Consider the following 20,633-nt stretch of genomic DNA (forward strand, 5'->3'; position numbering starts at 1 on the left):
ATCAGAGGTTCTATGATGAAAAATACTATTCATCTCAGAAAGAGAATTGATGAACTCAGACTACAGATTGAAACATCCTGTACTGTTAGATACTGAGCAAGTTCAGGCCTGTTTTTTAGTCTTAGTTTTTCTATTTGTGTCATAGAAAGAATTCATATCCAAGTTGGAGGGGCCCTTCTGAGGGGCCAAGAGAGGAGATTAGTTAGTGTTTTCTTCTGCTTTCTTTATTTTCTTTTACCATCTCACCCCCACCATATCTAACATGGAAATGTCTTTTGCCTGATTTCACACATATAAATGATATCATATTGCTTGCCTTCTCAAAGAGTAGGGGCTGGGGCTGAAAGGGGAAAGAGAGAGAGAGAGAGAGAGAGAGAGAGAGAGAACGAACAAGAACTCAAAATTTTAAAATGAATGTTAAAAATAATAAAATAAACACCATTAATAATCAATAGTATTTATTAATTTATATTTTATTTTATGAATGTAAATTTTTATTATAGAATTATATTTATAATGTTGTGTATATTCATTAATAAATATTATTTATTAATAAACTAAAACTTTAAAAAAGTCATCATTAGAGGTATCATTGGTTTCCCAAGTCACTGCTTTTTGGACAGTCTCATCTTATTTGCCCAAGAGCATTATGAGGCACTAATATCAACAAATGCCTAGCTATCATTAGTTTTGGCTTCTAATCCTAGCTCTCATACTAACTAGTTGTATAACTTTGGGTAATTCACTTAGATTTATGTTTGTTTTTTAAATTTAAAAAAAAAAAAAAGAATCCCTTGTTTAGAGTCTGAAATGTAGGTCTTCACTGCTAATACTCTTTGCCCTGTCGTTGATGGAACCTGAAAGAGAAATCTTGGTTCTATCTCATGATCCATCCCCCTTCAGCTTCTCTTAAGATCTGAGATCATTGCTGGCCACCCACTTCTCCCTAACATCTCTGGGCTCCGCTGGGATGGTGGTAGGGCCTCTGTCCTAGTTCTCCCACTAGTGAGCACACTTGAAGGCCTGTGGCAATGGACTTGAAGCAGCTGAACTGACCTTTGTCTGCTGGGAGCAGTCTCCTGGCACTGCCAGGAAGTAGGGGCAGCACATGCCTTGTGTATTGACAGAAAACTGGCTGCATCTCTGGCCAGGAGGTATGCAGATCCCCATGGCTTCCCAAAAGGAATGTGAACGTGCGTGGTCCTAGGAATGAAAACTAACACCATACTGTTTTGGGCCTTGGTTGGAAACATCCATCCCCTTTGTTAGGTGGTGATACAGTACTTCATTCTTTCAAAATCCTCATTCCCATGAATTTCCTTCCTATGGTGCCTGTTTCCTGTACTGAGTTCGTCAGATTTACTCAGCTGGTCCTGGCATTCTTTGAGCAGGTGCCAATTTAAATAGCAGAACACTGCCCACTAGTAGCTACTATAAGTTATACCTATAGTGTATGCCCCGAGTCACCACCAAGATGACTTATAGCACCTTCTGTTAGCTCCTCCTGGAACCCACCTCTACAATGTCTCCGTGCTGTAGCCTTTAAAAGCATCCTTCTGTCCCCCCACACATACCTAGTGCAGTCCCCAAGAGCTGGAGAGGACCCGAGGTTCCCCTACAAAGTGGGAATGGTAGAATTTTGGCCAAGAGCCTTGTTATTGGGAGCTATTGATCAGAGAGTTTTAATGCTCATGCCGCAGCCTTCTGCTCTGAAGAATATCTTGGGGTAGGGGGAATGGGATTAGCTAGAGCTGTGGTATGTAAAGGAAAGGGAGCATAATATGGGGAGTACAGAGAATGAAATGACGGGCCAGAATATTTTTAGGGGTCAATTATGGGGGAAGCTTTATTTGTATCAAGTTAGAGGAAGAGAAACAGAGACAGAAGGAGATATGCAGAGAGGCAGTGACAGGGTGTGATGGATAGAACAGGGTCCAAATAGAAACCATAGGGGATTGGATCAAGAATATAGACAAGGGGCTTAATCTTGGCAAATGAGTACTACTCTTCCTCTGAGATGAAAGGGAGAATGGAGGTAATGTGTGAAGATGTCGGGATAGTTAATGGAGTAGAGGAGGGGAGATGGGAGATTTCATACCGGTTTGCTTCAGTCTATTCAGTTAAGTACAATGTGAGATCATCTGAGAAGAAGGTAGAAGAGAGAGTAGTGTTCTAGGCTTGAGTTCTGCCAGTCAGAATTCCTAGATCTTTTTCTGTTTCCCGTGACTCGAGATCATAATCACTTTCCTTACTTCACACTGGAACATCCTCACCTTCTCCAGCTCTGTTCAGCCAACCTGGAGCTAGGAAAATCTTTTCAGGCAAAGGGGATGCTGAGGGAGTGCTCAAGTATTAGAGCAGATCTGTCCTTGGTTACATTGAAGCTAAGCTACATCCTGAATCCACCCTTGCCCTCCGTATAACAATCGCAGGGGAGGTTTTGTCCTAGACATTCCTGGCCCTTTCATGTCCGAATCCTATATCTTGGGGCAGTGGAGATAAGGGTTTCTGGAGGTAGCAGTTCTCACTTTCCCTGTCTCTCTGTCCGCAGTGGGTGCTGGCCTTTGAGATCTTCATCCCCCTAGTCCTCTTCTTCATCCTCCTCGGGCTGCGGCAAAAGAAACCTACCATCTCAGTGAAAGAAGGTATGGTAGAAGCCGTTGGTTGGGGTTGGGGGGAGGGCACTGGAGAACACCGTGGAAAAAGCACAGAATTTGGAGCCAGGGGACCAGGCTTCAAATCCTGGTTCAGTCACTTAGGTGGCTTTAGGTAAGTCATTTAACCACTCATGGTTTTCTTCATTTATAAGATAAAATAGTTGGATTGGGTAAATTGTAAGATTCACTTCTAGCTCAAAATCCAATTAATCCTATCCATAGGAAGGAGACCGTGCACTTCTGCCCCACTCATAATTCAGCCTCTCACAGGGTAGGGTAGATGTTGTATATGCTTGGGGTAGGAGGGACTTGGAGAGAGAGAGAGTCCTAGGAGGACAGGGAAGGATTTGGAATAGGAAGGAGGGAGGGTTCGGGGAGGGAAAGATAGTGGGGATGGGAGCAGGTCTAGGAAGGCCTAGAAGATGGGGAGAGATGGTGTCTTCATTATTTCTATTCACATAAGTGTGTATTTGCATGTCTATTCCATGCATGCACGGTGTGCATGTGTGTGCACACCGGAACTTGTATTTCAGCATCTCCTCAGCCTGGGCCCAGGTAATGAAGTGGACGTGGCCAGCCAGGCTGCCTGCCAGAGGAGGAGCTGTCTTCGAGTCACCACCATTTGCTTTGCATTCAAGGGCTAAGATGCCCCTGCCTCAGCTTCCTCACCTCCCATTCACCATTTTCTTTTGTGTTTTTTGGTTCTCTTCTCCCTTCCCCCCACCTCCATTCTCTCATGCATGTTCTCTTCTTTTCTTCCTTCTGCATTTCTGTGCCCGTCTGAATCCCTTGCATGACCAGTCTGTAAGTTCCAACCTCTCTCTGTCCTGTTCCCTTCCAATAACTCCCAAAGTAGTCTGGGAAATGGCTGGTAGATTCCTGGCTGCTTTTCTAACTCCTCTCCCAACCCTTTTGTTTGCTTTCCCCTCTGTAGGGCTCTGGGAGGTTGGGGGGGGGGGAGTTATGGTGGGCTATGTGGGGAGAAAAAAGGCTGGGGTATGCCTCTTGGGAAGATGGGGTACTAGGCACTGCTTCCCAAAGTTTAGCTTGGGCACTTCTCCTGCTGCTTGCACAGACTCACCTTTTCTCCCTGGTTTATACAGTTTCTTTGTCAACTCCTTGGCTATTTATAGTTCTATCCAAGATCCAAGAAAGTCAGGCTTCGGGATGCAGACCCAACTCTAAGCCTTCTCTCCACTAGGCTCTAGGCCTGTGCAAGTATGTCAGGTCCAGGAGATCTAGTTCTTTCCATAGAAAAAGAGATGAAGTAGGAATACAAGAAAGTAGAATTAGACCTTTTAGTTTGTTGCAGGGGCTTCAGGAAAGGCATTGTAGGGTTGTGGGGAAGCCCTTAGATCAGTAAAAAAAAATCCTGTTCCAGGACCTTGGAGTAGGGGATACCCATAACCCCCAAGGGAACTGACCCCTTATGCTGGGGTTATAAGTTGTCCACAGAAGTAGTCAGGCAAGGGACTCTCCAGATATGCCTCAAAGGTAGCCCGGTTCCTTTTGTCTTCTTGCCAGGTAATAAGGTAGAAGTTCCACACTCAATTGGGGAGGGGAAGGGGAGTACCCTTGGACATCATCAAAGCCCAGGTAGCAATTTCTATGTTTGAGTGGGGAAGTTTCCATATGCTTCTCCTGGCCAGTCTGATTAAGCCTCCCTGGAGTGCTGGCTCTGGCTTAGGGAGAGCTGACCTGGGTCTGGGGCCTACCTGAGCCTCCTCACCCCCTTCCCTATTCAGCCCAACTTCCATCAGGGATTACCCCTCCTGGGCTTCCCTATGACCATGGGCTTCCAAGGACCTTATCTGAAATAGCCGCATTTTTTAGAACAGAGAAAATAAATTGGGGTCAAAGCTTCAGGAGAGATAAAATGATTATTTCCCCCCCACCAGAATGTGGATAAAGGTATAAAAAAATTATCTTGTGAGGGGGGATGCATAGTAAGAATCCTGGGGGAAGGATGGGGGCCTTGGTACATAACCTTTAGACAGTTTCCTAGAGCTACAGGGAGGCAGCTTTTCCCTCCTACCCTTTACCCCCAATTCTTCTTCCCTATGAATTCTGGGGCTTGGCTAGAGGGTGGGGACATGGGCTTCTATTGAAATCTGCATTCACTGCTCAGCTAATTAGTCAGCCTGAGAAGTTAGAAGTCACTGTGTCCTATTAGGACATATCTACTGACTGGTACCCTAAGGACCCAGGATGCCCCCCTCCTCCCCAATGCCTTACATTGGCCGTGCCAAAACTGACTTCCTGACATCCTGGGGAGGGAGGACCCAGAGTTAAATTGGGAGGTAAGGGATCCCTTTGACCCATAAACCCTTTGACTTCTGACTTGTACTGGCTGTGCCTGAAACAACTTCCTGGCCCCAGTCTTTGACTTAACCTGCTATAACTGCTCTGGACTAGGCATTCTATCTCTTTTTCCCTATCCCTGTCTCCTTTTCTCTCTCCTCTCTGTCTTTCTCTCTCTAACTCTTTCCTTTGGTCTAGCTCTTTTTCCTGGTGTCTCTCTTCTGCTCTGTCTCTATTTCTCTATTTCTCTGTCTTCTTTTTTCTCTTTTCTACAAGCTCTCACTTCTCCCCTGTCCTCCTCATCTCTCTCCTCCCTTCCTAGCATACTACACAGCATCGCCCCTTACCTCTGCGGGCATCCTGCCAGTTATGCAGTCCCTTTGTCCTGATGGCCAGCGGGATGAATTTGGCTTCCTCCAGTATTCAAACTCCACGTGAGTACCACTACCGGAGTGTGTGTCTGTGTGTCCCTGCCCCAAGCTAGCTCCCTAAAGTTACCTATTTCCATTGTGTCTCTCTTTGACTTGGCACTGCCTTTGCCCAGGAAATGTCCCCATACCAGTTTTCCTCCCCCACATCTTACATCATCCAGATCCAGATGAAGAAAAAAGTGGATAACCAGTCAGGTGCTGTTCCCACAGGGTGACCCAGCTCCTAGAGCAGCTAAATCGAGTGGTGGAAGAGAGTAACCTGTTTGATCCTGCAAGGCCCAGCCTTGAAGAAGAGTTGGAATCTGTCCGAAGTCATCTGGAATCCCTCAGCAGTGGCCCTGGGACCTTGGAAAGCCATTTTGACAGCCAGGCAGGTGGGCCTCTGAGCCTGTGGGTGTGGGGATTAGAGGTAGGATTTCTGGGATCTTTGGCCCCTCAACCCAGGGAAACATGAATTCCCCCTTATCAATCTTGGTACTACAGTTTTCCCTTTAGTCTGATGGTGGTAAGTACTTAGAAACCCTGAGATAAGTGTGGTGTGGTAGAAGGAGCATTGAATGTAGATTTAAAATAATCTAGGTAAGAATCCTAGTTCTTCCTGGTGTAAGCTTGAGCAAGCTCACACTATGATCCTGATCTGACAGCTCTGTCAAAGTCACCTGTGTGACCTTGGGCAAGTTACTTTCTCAGGGCCTTCAGCTGTAGAATGATGTGGAGTTGGACTAGTCAAGGAGCTGGTTAATACTTCCATCTCCAGTATTGAAGGTCTCTCAGGAAGTGGGTATCCCTCCCCAGGGCTGGTTCTGAGGATATGCCTTCGTCCTTCTCACAGAATAGTCCTGTCTTCTCTCCATTCTGTTTAGTGTCTGACTTCACTTTGGGTTCAGCAGCCAAGGACAGGCAGGAGTTCTACCATTTCCTTTCCCAGAATTTGTCCTTGTCCAATGAGACTACAGAGATGCTATTGGGTTCCAAGGTCAACCTCCATGAGGTGAGTGGTTGGTGGTGAGGAGAGGTGGGGGACTGGGGTTGGGATAGTATTGGGCCTGAGCTACTGACCCAGAGCATGGACTGATTTGCAAAGAAGCATAAAATGAGGTTCTTGCCTTTAAGGAACATATGGGAACAAGGCATATAGTTATGGAACAAGGTATATAGTCTATTTTTAGGAAGAGCTTTTCCCAGCCTCCTTATAGTCAACCCACGTGGAACAGCCCAGCTTAAGGAATTTGGGCTATGTGGAAGTATTCCCAGACTGGTCTACAGCTTCCATGTGGCTGGCCTCAAAGTTTAGGTTTACCGAAAGTTTACCCCTTCTTAGCACAGTGCCTGGTATATAGTGCTTAACAAATGTTTGTATCTTCCTCCCTTCCTCCTTCCCTCCTTCCCTCTCTCCCTTCCTCCCTCCCTCCTTTCCTTTCTCCCTCCCTTCCTTTCTCCCTTCCTTCCTTCCTTCCTTCCTTCCTTCCTTCCTTCCTTCCTTCCTTCCTTTTTCTTTTGCAGGTCTATAGGCTACTCTTTGGTCCTTTACCCTCCCTGAGTGAGAGCATGTTGTCAAAGAAGGGGAAGGAACCCTGGGTCCACTCAGGGGTTGGTGAAAAGATGTTTCGGCTAGAGGTGAGATTCCCACTCCAAAAACCAGGATAAGTGGGATCTGAGAAGTGAGAATGAATGGGGAATAGGGTGGTATCTGCAAGTGTGATTGGGTATAGTTCAGTGTGGATTTGTTTAGGTATCACTTCAGATAAGAGGAGAGGAGATCTGGGGAAGCTGGAGTGGAGAAGAGCAAATGAATCTAGTTAGGAACTGCTGTGAGCTAGGGAAAAGGCAAGAATACGTGGAATATAAGAGAAAGGTATGGGAGAGGAAGAGGATGGAATACATTGAGTCTGGGGATATAGAAAAGGATCTGCTTCCTAGGGGCTGCTACTCTATGAACCCTTATACTCTCCTCTGTTCTGGGATTTCTCCTCTCCCCCTCTCCCAGGATGGCCTCCCGGATAGCTGGAAAGATCTCGAAGAAGGACTAGTGCCCCATGCCCTACAGGAGCCTACCCACCATGCCAACAAGCAAGCTGTATTCCGCCTCCTGTCCCAAGCTCTGGGTCTGGCTGGTCCCCCTCTAGAACACCCTGAGGCCTCCAGCCCTCAAGCCCTGGTCAAAGAGATGGAGGTGAGGGAGGAACAAATAGGAGAGTGTGGAATAGGAGTGGAAGCAGGAGTTCATGGGAGCTATCTCTGCTGCCACCAACTCTGCCCTCTCTCTCTTCAGGAATTGTTATTGGCACCTAAATTACTAGAACAATTAACATGTGCCCGGGGCTCAGAGGAACTGAGCCAGATTTTGTCAGTGTCTGAGAGCCAGAGGGAGCGGTTGCAGGCTTATCGTGTGGCTGTGTGTAGTGGACAAGCTGGAGCACGAGCTCAGCGTTTCTCCCGCCTGGCATCTGAGCTCCAGGACCAGCTGGATGTTCACAAGATTGTCACACAGGTAATTGTCCAGTATGGAGAGGAGCTCCAAGATTTCCTTTCCTCTCTGATGACCCAAGGTCAAAAGACGAGGAGAGAGGCTCCCTGGAGACCCAGACTCCCAGCTCTTTTTCTTACTTTTTTTAGACTGGCCATGTGTCCAGGAACCAGTCCTTTCCCCTCTTGGTGACTCAGTTCCCCTCCACTTACCCCAAAGTGCCTGTTGGTTAATGTTTAGAAATTTGGAGTCAAATATCTTTGGAATTCATGTGGGGAATTTTTCCCTCCTCTTTTTACCCAAAGCAGAAATGATTCTGACATCTGTAGATGACCATGAAGAGACTAACTTGGTTAGAGGGGAATATGGAGGGAAATAAGGCTGAATATGTCAAGACTAGATCAGGAAAGGCCTTGCCAGACAAGTCAAAAGGCTTTGACTTTGTTTTTTAGGAAATGGGGAACCATTATAGGTTTTGATGAAGAAGACCCTGAGCATTCAGATTACTGTGATGGCCTGTGTAGGGCAGGGAAGAACGATGGAGAGACTAAAACAAGAAAACCAATTGGGTGGCTATTATAGTTTGTGTAAGTCTGAGGTCATGAGCTTGAGCAACGCTTAGAGTTAGACACAAGGAGGAATCAAGAAGACTTTGCGGGTGACAGAGTGAGGCTGAGTAAAGGAAATCTGGGGGTTCGAATCTGGTGGGGGGGTGGATCGGAAGAGTTGGTCTGAGTGAAATGTTGTTTGATTGTAGATGTAGATCTGCTAGGAAAGACCCCACTTCACTATCTTGTTCTTGAATTTCCTTTTCATTAAAATTCAGGAAATACTTATCACGTCCCTGCTCTGTTTGACACATTGCTTGCAAGTTCGTGCTGTATGGGGGCAGGAGATAAGGACAGGATGCTCAGAGAATCTAGTGTGGGCCTGCTGGTTGGGGTTAGGGCTAGGCTGGTCTTAGGGGCTTGCTGGAGGTAGAGTAGAGCTAGACTGGGAGAGAGTTAGGGTTTTTGACTGCAGCTGAGCCAGGCTTGGAGCATGGGTGTACTGGAGGTTGTTAAATTTTCAGTATGAACACATCTAAACCTTGAAAGTCAAGAAATGCTACAAACCAGAGCTTCTTGCTTTATTGTTTTCTTGCTCGTCAAGGAAGTGATGGAGGAAAATGTTAATGATGCAGACAAAATGTAAAGTATTTCCTGGTAACATTTTTATCTGGATTTTTTTCCAGAGAGCTTGGTTATTAAACATTTACCAGCAACACACTCCTGGCCTGGAGCCCTGGGTTTGAAATGGGATTGGGGCCCAGAGGGGAGCAAGATTGCTATGAAGGAAGTGATTTAGAGAGATTTCTTCTTCACAGTGCAGGAGAGGCTGATATGTGGTTCCAAGTCTTTCCTTCCCTTTTTTTCCCCTTTTTAAAATTTTTATTTAGAATATTTTTCCATGGTTACATGATTCATAATTCCCCTCCCCCACTTTTTCCTCCCCCCCCCCAAAGACAACAAGTAGTTCCACTGGGTTATACATGTATTATTGTTCAAAGCATACTTCTATGTTATTCATATTTGCAGTAGAGCGATCCTTTAACATCAAAACCCTAATCCCATCCCTATCGCACTCTTCCTTTCTCTCCTGTATTCTCCCCCCATCCCTTCCATCTCCCCACCCCCACCCGGCCCTAACAGCTCCACTTGGAGGCAGTGAATGGCCCAACCACTCAGAGGAGGTCCAGGCTGCAGGTGCTGCTTGGTGACCTGCTAGGTGTGGAGAAGGTGCTTCGGGATGTTGACGTTCTGTCTGCCCTGGCTCGCCTGCTCCCCCAGGGTGCCTGTGCTAGCCGGGCCCCACCACAGACTGCCAACGGCACCGGCTGGGCCACCAACGCCACAACCAACAGCAATGGCAACACCACAGCGGAGGATGGGGAAGGCGAGGGCGAGCTGGGAGGGGATGGTCTGCATGGAAAGTGCTCTGCCTTTGTGCAGCTCTGGGCCGGTTTGCAGCCCATCCTCTGTGGGAACAACCGGTATGGGGGCCAGGAGAGGGGATCCGGGGCCAGGGTGGGGCCTACTGTTAATGGGAACAGCCAACAGGGCAATGTGGAGTAAAGCCAAGAGAACTGAAGCAGGAATCAGGAAACCTGGCTTGGAAGCCCAATCCTGCAGCTCACTACCTCATGTGATCCCAGGCCAGCCTCTTGGCCATCCGGGGTCTTGTTTCCCTGATCTGTTCAGAGAGGACCTTTTCATGGCTAACATTCTGATTCTCTAGGATGGCAGCAGGGCTTGGGCAAGAAGCAGGGGTGAGAGTGGGTCCTGTGTGGCCAGGAAAGGGCTGGAGCAGTGGCACTGGAACTAGAGCATGGGAGAGGGAGGACCCTCAAGATGGGGCCTGGGACAGAGTTCTTGGGTCCAAGGGAAGCTGGAAGGGAGCTATGGGAAGCTATGCTAGGAGACACTTTGTCTCCCTTCGTCTCCCTCAGGACCATCGAACCTGAGGCACTGAAACAAGGCAACATGAGCTCCCTGGGCTTCACGAGCAAAGAACAGCGGAACTTGGGGCTTTTGGTGCATCTCATGACCAGCAACCCCAAGATCCTGTATGCACCTGCAGGGACAGAAGCTGACAGAGTTATTCTGAAGGTGTGGGGGAATGGGTTGGATGCACAAATCCATCGACTGGGATATAGAATGGGGTGTAAGGAGGGACTCTGCTCACCTAGAGGATGAGGGAGCCTGGTCTATGGGCCCTAACATCATGGGGCCAAGAATATGTCTCCCTCTCCCCACTTTTGGGCATCATGGGCCTCCATCACCATTTGGCACCGCCATCACTGTCTACTACTTCCTTCTTCCTCCAGGCTATGACAACCTTCCATGATTTTCTTCTTCCTCTCTCCTCGTTCTTTCCCCTAGGCAAACGAGACCTTTGCTTTTGTGGGAAATGTGACCCATTATGCCCAGGTCTGGCTCAATATCTCATCTGAGATCCGACGCTTCTTGGAGGAGGGCCGCCTTCAGCAGCATCTCCATTGGCTGCAGCAGGTGTGGGGAAAGGGCAGCAGGGGATTGACTCTGGGGCACCACAACCCTCATTGCTCTAGCTTGCCTGGGCTCCCCTAAACTCTCCTGCCCATTTCCAGGCACCTCCACCAGAGGGCATTCTGCCCCTTTACCAAGATTCAGGACTCCTGAAACTAAACCTAACCCAAATTCTGAGCACCCAGAGCTTGGATTAAAATGGAAGTGCCGTCATGGGGTAGAATGGGCCTGGCTTTGAAGTCAGAAGACTTGATTTAAAATCTTCACTCTAGAGGGCAGCTGGGTAGCTCAGTGGATTGAGAGTCAAGCCTGGTTCAAATCTGGCTTCAGACACTTCCTAGCTGGGTAACCCTGGGCAAGTCACTTAGCCCCCTTGGCCTAGCTCTTACTGCTCTTCTGCCTTACACAGTATTGATTCTAAGGTGGAAGGTAAGGGTCTTCACTCTGCCCTTAGTTTACCATGTGACTTTGGGCAAGTCCCTTTGGGCTATAGCTCCTCTGGATGTGAACTGAAGAGATTGGGTTAGATAATTTTTACAATCCATTTCCTATTTTCTCCAGACATTCACTTTTCCTACAGGATTTTCCTTCCTTCTTAGACCCTCTCAGAATTGCAGCTCTAAACCCTCATATTCCCCTATTAGAACCCTTCCTAAAACCACACTCTTCCCAACTCTTTCCTCTAGTATGTGACTGACCTACAACAGCACCCAGAGGCTCTGAACCTGTCTGAGGGGGAGTTACCCCCTGCCTTTCGAGATCACAACTTCTCCTTGCCTAATGCCTCGGTGCTTCTTCAGCAGCTGGACACCATCGATAATGCTGCCTGTGGCTGGATCCAGTTCATGTCCAAGGTCAGGGGAAAGAAAGATCTGAGTTATCATTCTTAATCCTTCTGTGAAGAACACAGGAATGCAGATCTGCTAGTCTGAGTTTGATGGGTGGGACAGAAGGGAGCTGGTGCCAGGAGAAGGTCTTAGACTGGGACAGTATAGGTGTACTAGATAGAGGGTTGGATCTGGAATCAAGAAGACCAGAGTTCAAATCCAGACTCAGACACTACTAGCCCTCTCTAAACTTCAACTTCCTCATCTGTAAAATGAGAATAATAATAATAGCACTTACCTCATAGGATTCTTCTGAGAATCAAATGAGATAATATATATAAAGGGCTTTGCATACCTTAAAGTTCTATACAAATGCTAGCTATTATTTTCATTAATCTCTAGATCAGGTTTGAGATTAGTGCTTCTGTGGGCTGAGGGTGCCAACAGAGCTTCTGGGTATTTGGTATTCTCTTTCTATGACGGGGCTCAGGATCTTTCTTCTGACAATGCCTCTTGCCTCACAGGTGAGCGTGGATATCTTCAAAGGCTTCCCAGATGAGGAGAGCATTGTCAACTACACCCTTAACCAGGCCTACCAGGACAATGTCACTGTATTTGCCAGTGAGTCTAGTCCCTCCCTCCTAAACCTTGAGTCCGCCAGCACTCCTCCTATCAAACTTCAGGCCCCTTGAATCTTGGCCCCTCTAAGATTCTCTGCTCCCCTTTCCATTCTCCTCCACCTAACCTTGAGCTCTGTTTTTCCTGTCTGATATTGGCGGTACTGTTTCCCTCCTGTTTTCAGACCTAAAATATCCCAGACCTTTCCCCTTCCTACACAATCTTCCTTCCGTTCTTTTCTGCTTTCCACCATCCTTCCTAATCATCCTGGCACTTTTCTTCTCTGACTGGCCCATTCTAAGACCCTAATTCCTCCCTTCTTTATTCCACATGGTCTTTCTGTTCTTAGACCCCACCCATTCTAAGATGGCAGCCCATCTTCCCTCACCATCTTCCTCCCACTCCCCTCATAGGTGTGATTTTCCAAACCCGAAAGGATGGGTCCCTTCCACCCCATGTGCTCTATAAGATCCGACAGAATTCCAGCTTCACTGAAAAGACCAATGAGATCCGCCGGGCCTACTGGAGGCCTGGCCCCAACACGGGGGGACGCTTCTACTTCCTCTATGGTTTTGTCTGGATTCAGGGTGAGACCCTTCTCTGGGAAGACAGGGATAAGTGGGTGGGGATGGAGAGACACTCCTGGATCAAGAGAATACAACCCGAACCCCTGATCCTTTGCTTCCTCAAGCTCTCAAACTTCCTAACTTGGGCTTCCTGGCAAGGAGATCCTTGAGTCATGGAGGGTCTCCCATAAACCTGATCTTGTCCATTCCCATCCCACCCTTTAGACATGATGGAACGGGCAATAATCAACACTTTCGTTGGTCATGATGTGGTAGAGCCAGGAAATTACGTGCAGATGTTCCCATACCCATGCTACACAAGGGACGAGTAAGTGAGGGGAACTGTCCCAGTCCCCACCAACTCCATCATCAGGAATTTGGGTGGGGGGATAGGGTGGGGAAGAAGGGAATGACTAGATGCCTTTTGTTGATGTAAATCCATTTAACATCTCTCAGGCATGGGTTGCTTTCCCAACTCCTAGATTTTCTTTTTCTCCTGGGTCCCCAGAATCATCCATCTGCTCCCCTTCCAAATGTAGCCACTCATAGCTTCCAACCAGGGTTCCCTCTTCTTCCCTGGAATAATCATAGCACCTTTCTCACAGAGTGATTGTGAGTTAATATATGAGTTAATATATATTAAATGCATTGCAAATCTTAGAGCAAGGGACAGCTAGTTAGCACAATGGATAGAGCACCAAGCCTAGAGTTAGGAAGTATCTGAGTTCAAATATGACCTCAGATACTTCCTAACTATCTGATCCTGGGCAAGTCTCTTAACCCCAGTTGTCTCTTAACCCCAGTTGTCTGGCCCTTATTTTTCTTGTCTTAGAATTGATACTGACAAAGGTTTGTTTTTTTTTTCCCCACTGCATTAAAGACTTGCCAATAAAGAAGGCAGATTGTTACTAACTGGTAGTTATCAGGGAGGGCTTTAGGGAAGAGGTGCTATTTGGGGTAGGCTTTAAAGCAGAGATGTTAAAATATAGAAGGTCCATAATGCCCCTAGTGCTGCCAAAACCTGATTAAAATGTAATTGGGAAATATTTAACAAAATAAATAAAAATATAATAAAACCAAGATAATGGTCATTTTCTAAGTCAATATGTGACCTGCAGGGATCCTCACGTATGGTTTAATGTGGTGATGGCAAACCTATGACACGTGTGTCAGCACCGACACACAAAGCCATTTTCAATGACACATGTCTGCATGTGGCTGCATGCAGAGAAGTATGGGGCCACATGCCGAGGATGAAACATTGGCTGTAGTGTAGTGTAGACACTGTGCACTAGAGATGACAATTCTACCTATATTAATTTATCTATTTTGGTTTATTAAATATAGTTATATATTACGATTATACCTTTTTGTTATTTAAACTATAAATATCATGAAATTATGGTTTTTTTTCCTCAAAGTGACACACCGCCCGAGTTATGCTTAGTTTTTTGTCGAATTTTGACACATCAAGCTCAAAAGGTTGCCCATCACTGGTTAGTGGCTCCGTTTCTAGTTGAGTTTGATACCAATGCAATGGCCAAACAAGCAAAGAGGGAAGGATGTTCTGGGCATGGAACAGTGTGAGCAGAAGAGTGCGTTGTCTCATTGATGTCCCACAGTCACAAAAACACTCAGGGATTTTGTTGTGGGAACCCTGGACTAGGTTAGAGGAGGTGGATAGGACCACATGAATTCCCCTCCCATCTTCTTTCCCCCAGCTTCCTGTTTGTGATTGAGCACATGATGCCACTTTGCATGGTGATCTCCTGGGTCTACTCTGTGGCTATGATGATTCAACATATAGTGGCTGAGAAGGAGCATCGTCTCAAAGAGGTGTGTGGGTGGCGGGTGGTCCTGATCCTGTTCCACATCACAGTCCCAGACCTACATGCCTGTGGGTAGCCCCCTAGCGCTGGAGTATTGCCCGCCTCATATCCCTTGCTTTCTCAGGCTCCTGGACCTTCCATGCCTGGCACTGGCTCCCTGGTCCTTTGCCTCCTGACCCACCCCCTCCAACCAGCCACCCCCCTGACCCCAGCGGTGGTGCTCCCACTTCCTGGCCTCTCCCACTGGGCTCCTTCATGTCCCTGACCCTGCCAGTCTGGTCCCTGTTTCTAGGTGATGAAGACCATGGGGTTGAACAACGCGGTACACTGGGTAGCCTGGTTCATCACGGGCTTCGTACAGCTCTCCATCTCTGTGACGGCCCTCACAGCCATCCTCAAGTATGGCAAAGTGCTCATGCACAGCCATGTGCTCATCATTTGGCTTTTCCTGGCCATCTATGCTGTGGCCACCATCATGTTCTGGTGAGTGAGTAAGGGAGTGAGAAATAGGGGGTCTGGGGAGACCAGAGGGATGATAGTCTCTAGCCCACTCACTCCGCCTGCTAGCCCACACTGGGGTGGGTGGCCAGGGCTGGACTTGTGATTTCACTGGTAGACTACAGTGGTTCTCAAAGTGTGGTTCTCAGACCCCTGGGGCTTGTCAAGACCCTTTTAGGGACTCCATTCTCTTTCAGGGGATCCTGGAGTTTAAAATTATTTTCATAACAATACCAAGCCATTATTTGTCTATAAATACACCTCCCCTTTCCGATTATTTATCTATTTGAGCCTGGATTTTCTTCTTCACATACTTTAACCATAACAACATATTGCAACAGATTGAACACAGCAACAGATTTCAGAAATCATCAGTCTTCTATTAAGCCAGATATTAAAGAGATTTGAAAAAAAAAATATGTTAAACAATGCCACTCCTCACTTATTTTTTTTTGTTTTGTGAAATAGTTATATTTCATAAAAACGTTATTTATGTTAACATAATAGTCTATTTCTATTATCTTAAAATGAACTAGTAAACAAATGTTAAAAAATGTTTCAGTTGTAATCAATAGGGCAAATATTAGTAGATATAACCTACATAAACAAAAACTTTAGCATCCTTGGTATTTTTTTTAAACCCTTACCTGCCATCTTAGAATCAATACCGTGCATTGGTTCCAAAGAAGAGCAGTAAGGGCTAAGCAATGGGGGTTAAGTGACTTGCCCAGGGTCACATAGCTAGGATGTATCTGAGGCCAGATTTGATATCCACTGAGCCAGCTAGCTGTCTTCAATAATTTCTAAGGATATGAAAGGGTTCTAAGATGAAAAAGTTTGAGAACCCTGATATAGGGAGCTCCCAATGGGGAAGCTCACTGTACCCATTCACATTAGCATGTTTTCCTATAACTCACTGTCTTAGAGAGTTCCCTGGGACACTGAGAAATTAAAAACTTTTTTGCCAGGTTCACAGCCACTATGTGTCAGAGGTAGGATTTGAGCCCAGATCTTCTTGGTTCTTTATTTATTACTATGCCATGATGCCTAGAGGAAAAAAAGCTACTACTACCTTAGAGAGGAGAGCCTCTTAGAAAATGCTAGGAGATTCCTGACAGAGCTGGGATGGCTGATGAGCTGAGAAATCTGAGCCTAAAGGATGGAAGAGGGTTCAGGAGCAAGGGTATCTGTTGAGGGGGTTTTATGGCACATTCGGTATTGACTTAGTATCTGGGTTCTCCCTGCTGTTCCCTCCTCTATTCCTTGACACCAGCTTCCTGGTATCCGTGCTATACTCCAAAGCCAAGCTGGCCTCAGCCTGTGGCGGTATCATCTATTTCCTAAGCTACGTGCCCTATATGTATGTGGCCATCAGGGAGGAGGTGGCGCACGACAAGATCACAGCCTTTGAGAAGTGTATTGCGGTGAGTGCCTGCCTGGTGGGGAGTGACTGGGCGAGACCCAGAGGGGATAAAGGTTGGCCCCCAAGTTCTCGCCCTATCACGGGAAGCCTGGAGTGGTTCCTTCCTCTGATTCTCCTCTTGTCTCTCCCCAGTCCCTCATGTCAACCACAGCCTTTGGCTTGGGGTCCAAGTACTTTGCCCTTTATGAAGTGGCTGGTGTGGGCATCCAGTGGCACACTTTCAGCCAGTCACCCGTGGAAGGCGATGATTTCAATCTGCTTCTGTCTATGATGATGCTGATAGCGGACGCTGTCGTGTACGGTGTGCTCACGTGGTACATCGAGGCTGTGCACCCAGGTATGGCTATTGTGGGACCAGGGAGAGGTGGAGATAATGGGGAATTTCTTTCTCCCCATCCCTGGCTCCTGGGACTTCTCTGAGGAGACAGGAAGGCTTTAAGCCAGTGATTCCCAAAGTGGGCGCCACCAGCCTGTGGTAGGTGCTGCAATGATCTAGGGGGGCAATGATCACCACAGGTGCATTTATCTTTCCTATTAATTGCTATTAAAAATTTTTTTAAATTAATTTCCAGGGGGCTAAGTAATATTTTTTTCTGGAAAGAGGGCAGTAGGCCAAAAAAGTTGGGGAACCACTGCTTTAAGCTAAGACTGGAAGACCATTTATCATTGATATGGCATCACCTGGGAGTTAAACAGAGTTAAGGTCCCACTCAACTCTGAGAGCCTAGTACTGAGGGTCATTAATAGTTATTAAAAATGTTATTATTCTTTTGTTTTTGTCATATCAGCTATGTAACATCTTAATCTTTATCTTAACATATAATCTTATAATATCTTAATATATAATTATAATCTTAATATCAGAGTTATTTCTGAATCCTCCCTATCACCTGATCCCCAGTCCATTCTGTGAAACTTTGCTTATAAAGAGAAAGGAAGGGAATAGATATTTATTAAGTGCCTCTACATGAGAAAATACAAATATTTTCTCATTTTATCTTCACAACAACCCTGGGAGACTTAGATCCTATTGTTATCCCCATTTTACAGTTGAGGAAACTGAGTTAAACCGAGGTGTTTTGTTTGTTTGTTTGTTTAGTTACTTGCCTGTGTTCACATAGCTAGTAAGTGTGTCTGAGGCTGGATTTGAAGTTGGGTTTTCAGGACTCTATCCACTATGTTACCTGGTCACCTCTAGTAATAAAACAAATGTAACAAAGGATAAAAAACGGTTAGGCAAAATGTAAGAACACACCAATCAAATTTGAAGGTATTGACAACATTTTATACTCATGGTTCCTCATCTTGTCAAAGAAAGGAAGGAGAAGCCTTTTCTTATTTCTTCTATAGGGCCAAAATTGGCCGTTACAGTTATGCAGAATTATATTTTTCCTAGTTGTAGCTAAGGGGAGACTTCTTAACCTAAAAAGGGATAGACATGAGTATAAGAGACAGAACAGATAACTTTGATTCTGAGGAAAAGAATCTACAGACAGGGGAATGTGTCAATTGGGAGAAAATCTTTGTTTCAGATGTCTGGTGGAGGCCTGATATCTGACATAGATGGGGAATTAACACAAATGTGAGAGTTGCCAGTTTTACAAAACATAGAGTTAATACTGATCTGCCTTGTCAAGAGTTCCCTACACCGATGGAAGATCCTGGGTTAAACTATGACCTCAGACACTTCCTAGTTGTGTGACCCTGGGCAAGTCACTTAAGTTCTATTGCCTAACCCTTACCATTCTCTGCATTGGAATCAATTCATAGTATTGATTCTAAGACGGAGAAGGTAAGGGTTTAAAAAAAAATTTAAGAGTTCTCTATACCATTGAAATCTCATGTAAGCAAAACACAAATATATAAGACCAAGCCAAGTGCCATTCCCCACTAAATAAGATATCAAAAAAAATCTCAAAAGATTTGAAAACAGTTGACAACCATATGAAATGTTATTCCAAATATCAATAATGGGAGAAATACAAATTAAAACTACTAAGTGGTTTCACCTCATATCCGGCAGATAGTCAGAGATGTTAAAATACAAAATAGTTGATAGTTCCTCAAATATCAATCAAAAGATACACCACCCATGGAAACACATTTCACATTGTCGGTGAGACTAAGAAATGGTCCAGCCTTTCAGGAAAATAATTTGGAATTGAGGAAAAGAGACTAAACTCTCTTTAAACCTTTTGACCCAATATCCCCTGCTAGACCTGTATTTCGAGGAGGACAGAGACTAAATGACAGATCACATATATATCAAAATATTCATAGCCCTTTTTGTGATCCTAAAGATCAAGAAGTACTTCCTAAATCCACTCAGTACTTAATTCTGGGTTTGGTTACCCTTTGAAGGAGATAATAAAAGGAAAGAACTCTGCATTCAAATTCTTCTGTTATCAGATCCCACCCTGTCCTGTCCAACCTTATCTCTTCCTCATCCCCTACTAATACCATCTGCTTCAGCCTGGCCTTGACTTCTTACTCCTATTCAAGTGTTTTAATTCCATAAAACAATATGTATTCATTAATGTTTACTGATATTCATTGAATGCCTATTATGGCCTTCCTGGTCTAGCTGAAGTTCCATCTCTTTCATGAAACCTTCCCAGATTACTTACTTGTCCATACCCTCTACTCCCAATTCACCCAGCATCTATTTCACCATTTCCCTAAATACACAAGTTGGCCAGTCTTATCATTTTATCTCTCCAGCCCTTCTGAGCTCCATTGATTCTATGTGATGATTATAATCATAATAGCTAATGTTTAAATTTAATTTAAATTAAAATTCAAGGTTTACAAAGTACTTTACATATCATTGGCTTTTCTTTACTGTCAGGTGAGGCAGATGCTATTATTATCCTCATTTTATTGTTGGGTTGGCTATGGCAAAAGGGAAGTCAAATGTTTTGCCCAGAGGTCCCAGCAAGTAGTAAGCAAATAGTAAGTGTCTGAAGAGGGATTTGAATTCAAGTCTTCCCCATTCCAAATTTAACTCGTTATCTACCATATCCTCTGATTTATTTAGCATTGGATTAGGATTGGGGGAAGGAAAAGAGATGCCCAGAAAATACTCTTTGAGGGGGTAGCTGGGTGGCTCAGTGGATTGGGAGCCAGGTCCTAGATTCAGATTTGGTCTCATACACTTCCTAGCTGTGTGACCCTGGGCAAGTCACTCAACCCCAGTTGCCTAGCCCTTATCATTCTTCTGCCTTGGAACCAATACCCAATATTGATTCTAAGATGGAAGGTAAATGTTTGGGGTAAAAAAAAAAATCCCAGTATTACTTTCTTCACCCTTTTATGACTATGAGGACTACTCCAGGATTCTTGCCCATAGTTGTGTATGTATCCTAGAATAAAGCTGAGGCCTTGGCTTTGGATATTGGCTCTTTTGCTTACCAGCCCGGTGACTTTGGAAAATCCATTTAACCTCTTCAATTTCTGATTCTAAATCTGATGTTCCCAATAGATTATGAATTCCCTGAAAGTAAGTAAGCACTGCTTCATCATTCAATCAGTAATCATACTAAGTACCTAGCATGAACCAGACATAGCTAGGTGCATATGAAGGCAAAAATGAAATGGTCCTTGACCTCAAGGAATGTCTAGTCTATCAAGAAAGGCATGTGCAGATATAAGTATGCATAAAATAAATACAAAAGATTTTTGAGGTCGGTCGCTAATAGAGACTGAAGAAGTAATGTCACATAAGAGAACAGTATGCAGGTCAGTTTGGCCTGTACATACAGTTTGTGTAGGGGATTATATAAAACCTGGAAATGTAGGTTGGAGCCCAGTTGCAAAAGTTTTACATGTAAAACAGAAGTATATGTTTTATCCTAGAGGTGATAGGGAGCAACTGAAGTTTATTGAGCAAAGGATTAACAAGACAGACCAGTGCTTTAGGGAAATTACTTTTGGCAGTTGTGTGAAAGAGAGGGAAGGGATATATTTGAG

The 20,633-nt window shown here is 45.3% G+C and overlaps 1 protein-coding gene across 1 annotated transcript in view; it reads left to right on the forward strand.

Moving 5' to 3' along the window:
* ABCA2 (ATP binding cassette subfamily A member 2) overlaps nucleotides 1–20,633 on the forward strand; it is a 75,925-nt gene that overhangs the window by 27,690 nt on the left and 27,602 nt on the right. The window contains exons 2-19 of the mRNA XM_044663929.1: nucleotides 2,552–2,645; nucleotides 3,121–3,123; nucleotides 5,281–5,392; nucleotides 5,600–5,763; nucleotides 6,253–6,380; nucleotides 6,893–7,006; nucleotides 7,662–7,880; nucleotides 9,548–9,888; nucleotides 10,345–10,504; nucleotides 10,778–10,906; nucleotides 11,590–11,757; nucleotides 12,255–12,351; nucleotides 12,762–12,935; nucleotides 13,140–13,242; nucleotides 14,636–14,750; nucleotides 15,036–15,226; nucleotides 16,515–16,665; nucleotides 16,797–17,001. Of these exons, the coding sequence (XP_044519864.1) occupies nucleotides 2,552–2,645; nucleotides 3,121–3,123; nucleotides 5,281–5,392; nucleotides 5,600–5,763; nucleotides 6,253–6,380; nucleotides 6,893–7,006; nucleotides 7,662–7,880; nucleotides 9,548–9,888; nucleotides 10,345–10,504; nucleotides 10,778–10,906; nucleotides 11,590–11,757; nucleotides 12,255–12,351; nucleotides 12,762–12,935; nucleotides 13,140–13,242; nucleotides 14,636–14,750; nucleotides 15,036–15,226; nucleotides 16,515–16,665; nucleotides 16,797–17,001 (2,668 nt within the window). The remainder of the gene's footprint in view (nucleotides 1–2,551; nucleotides 2,646–3,120; nucleotides 3,124–5,280; nucleotides 5,393–5,599; nucleotides 5,764–6,252; nucleotides 6,381–6,892; nucleotides 7,007–7,661; nucleotides 7,881–9,547; nucleotides 9,889–10,344; nucleotides 10,505–10,777; nucleotides 10,907–11,589; nucleotides 11,758–12,254; nucleotides 12,352–12,761; nucleotides 12,936–13,139; nucleotides 13,243–14,635; nucleotides 14,751–15,035; nucleotides 15,227–16,514; nucleotides 16,666–16,796; nucleotides 17,002–20,633) is intronic.

The sequence above is a fragment of the Gracilinanus agilis genome, chromosome 2, assembly GCF_016433145.1.
Source record: "Gracilinanus agilis isolate LMUSP501 chromosome 2, AgileGrace, whole genome shotgun sequence".
NCBI lineage: Eukaryota > Metazoa > Chordata > Mammalia > Didelphimorphia > Didelphidae > Gracilinanus > Gracilinanus agilis.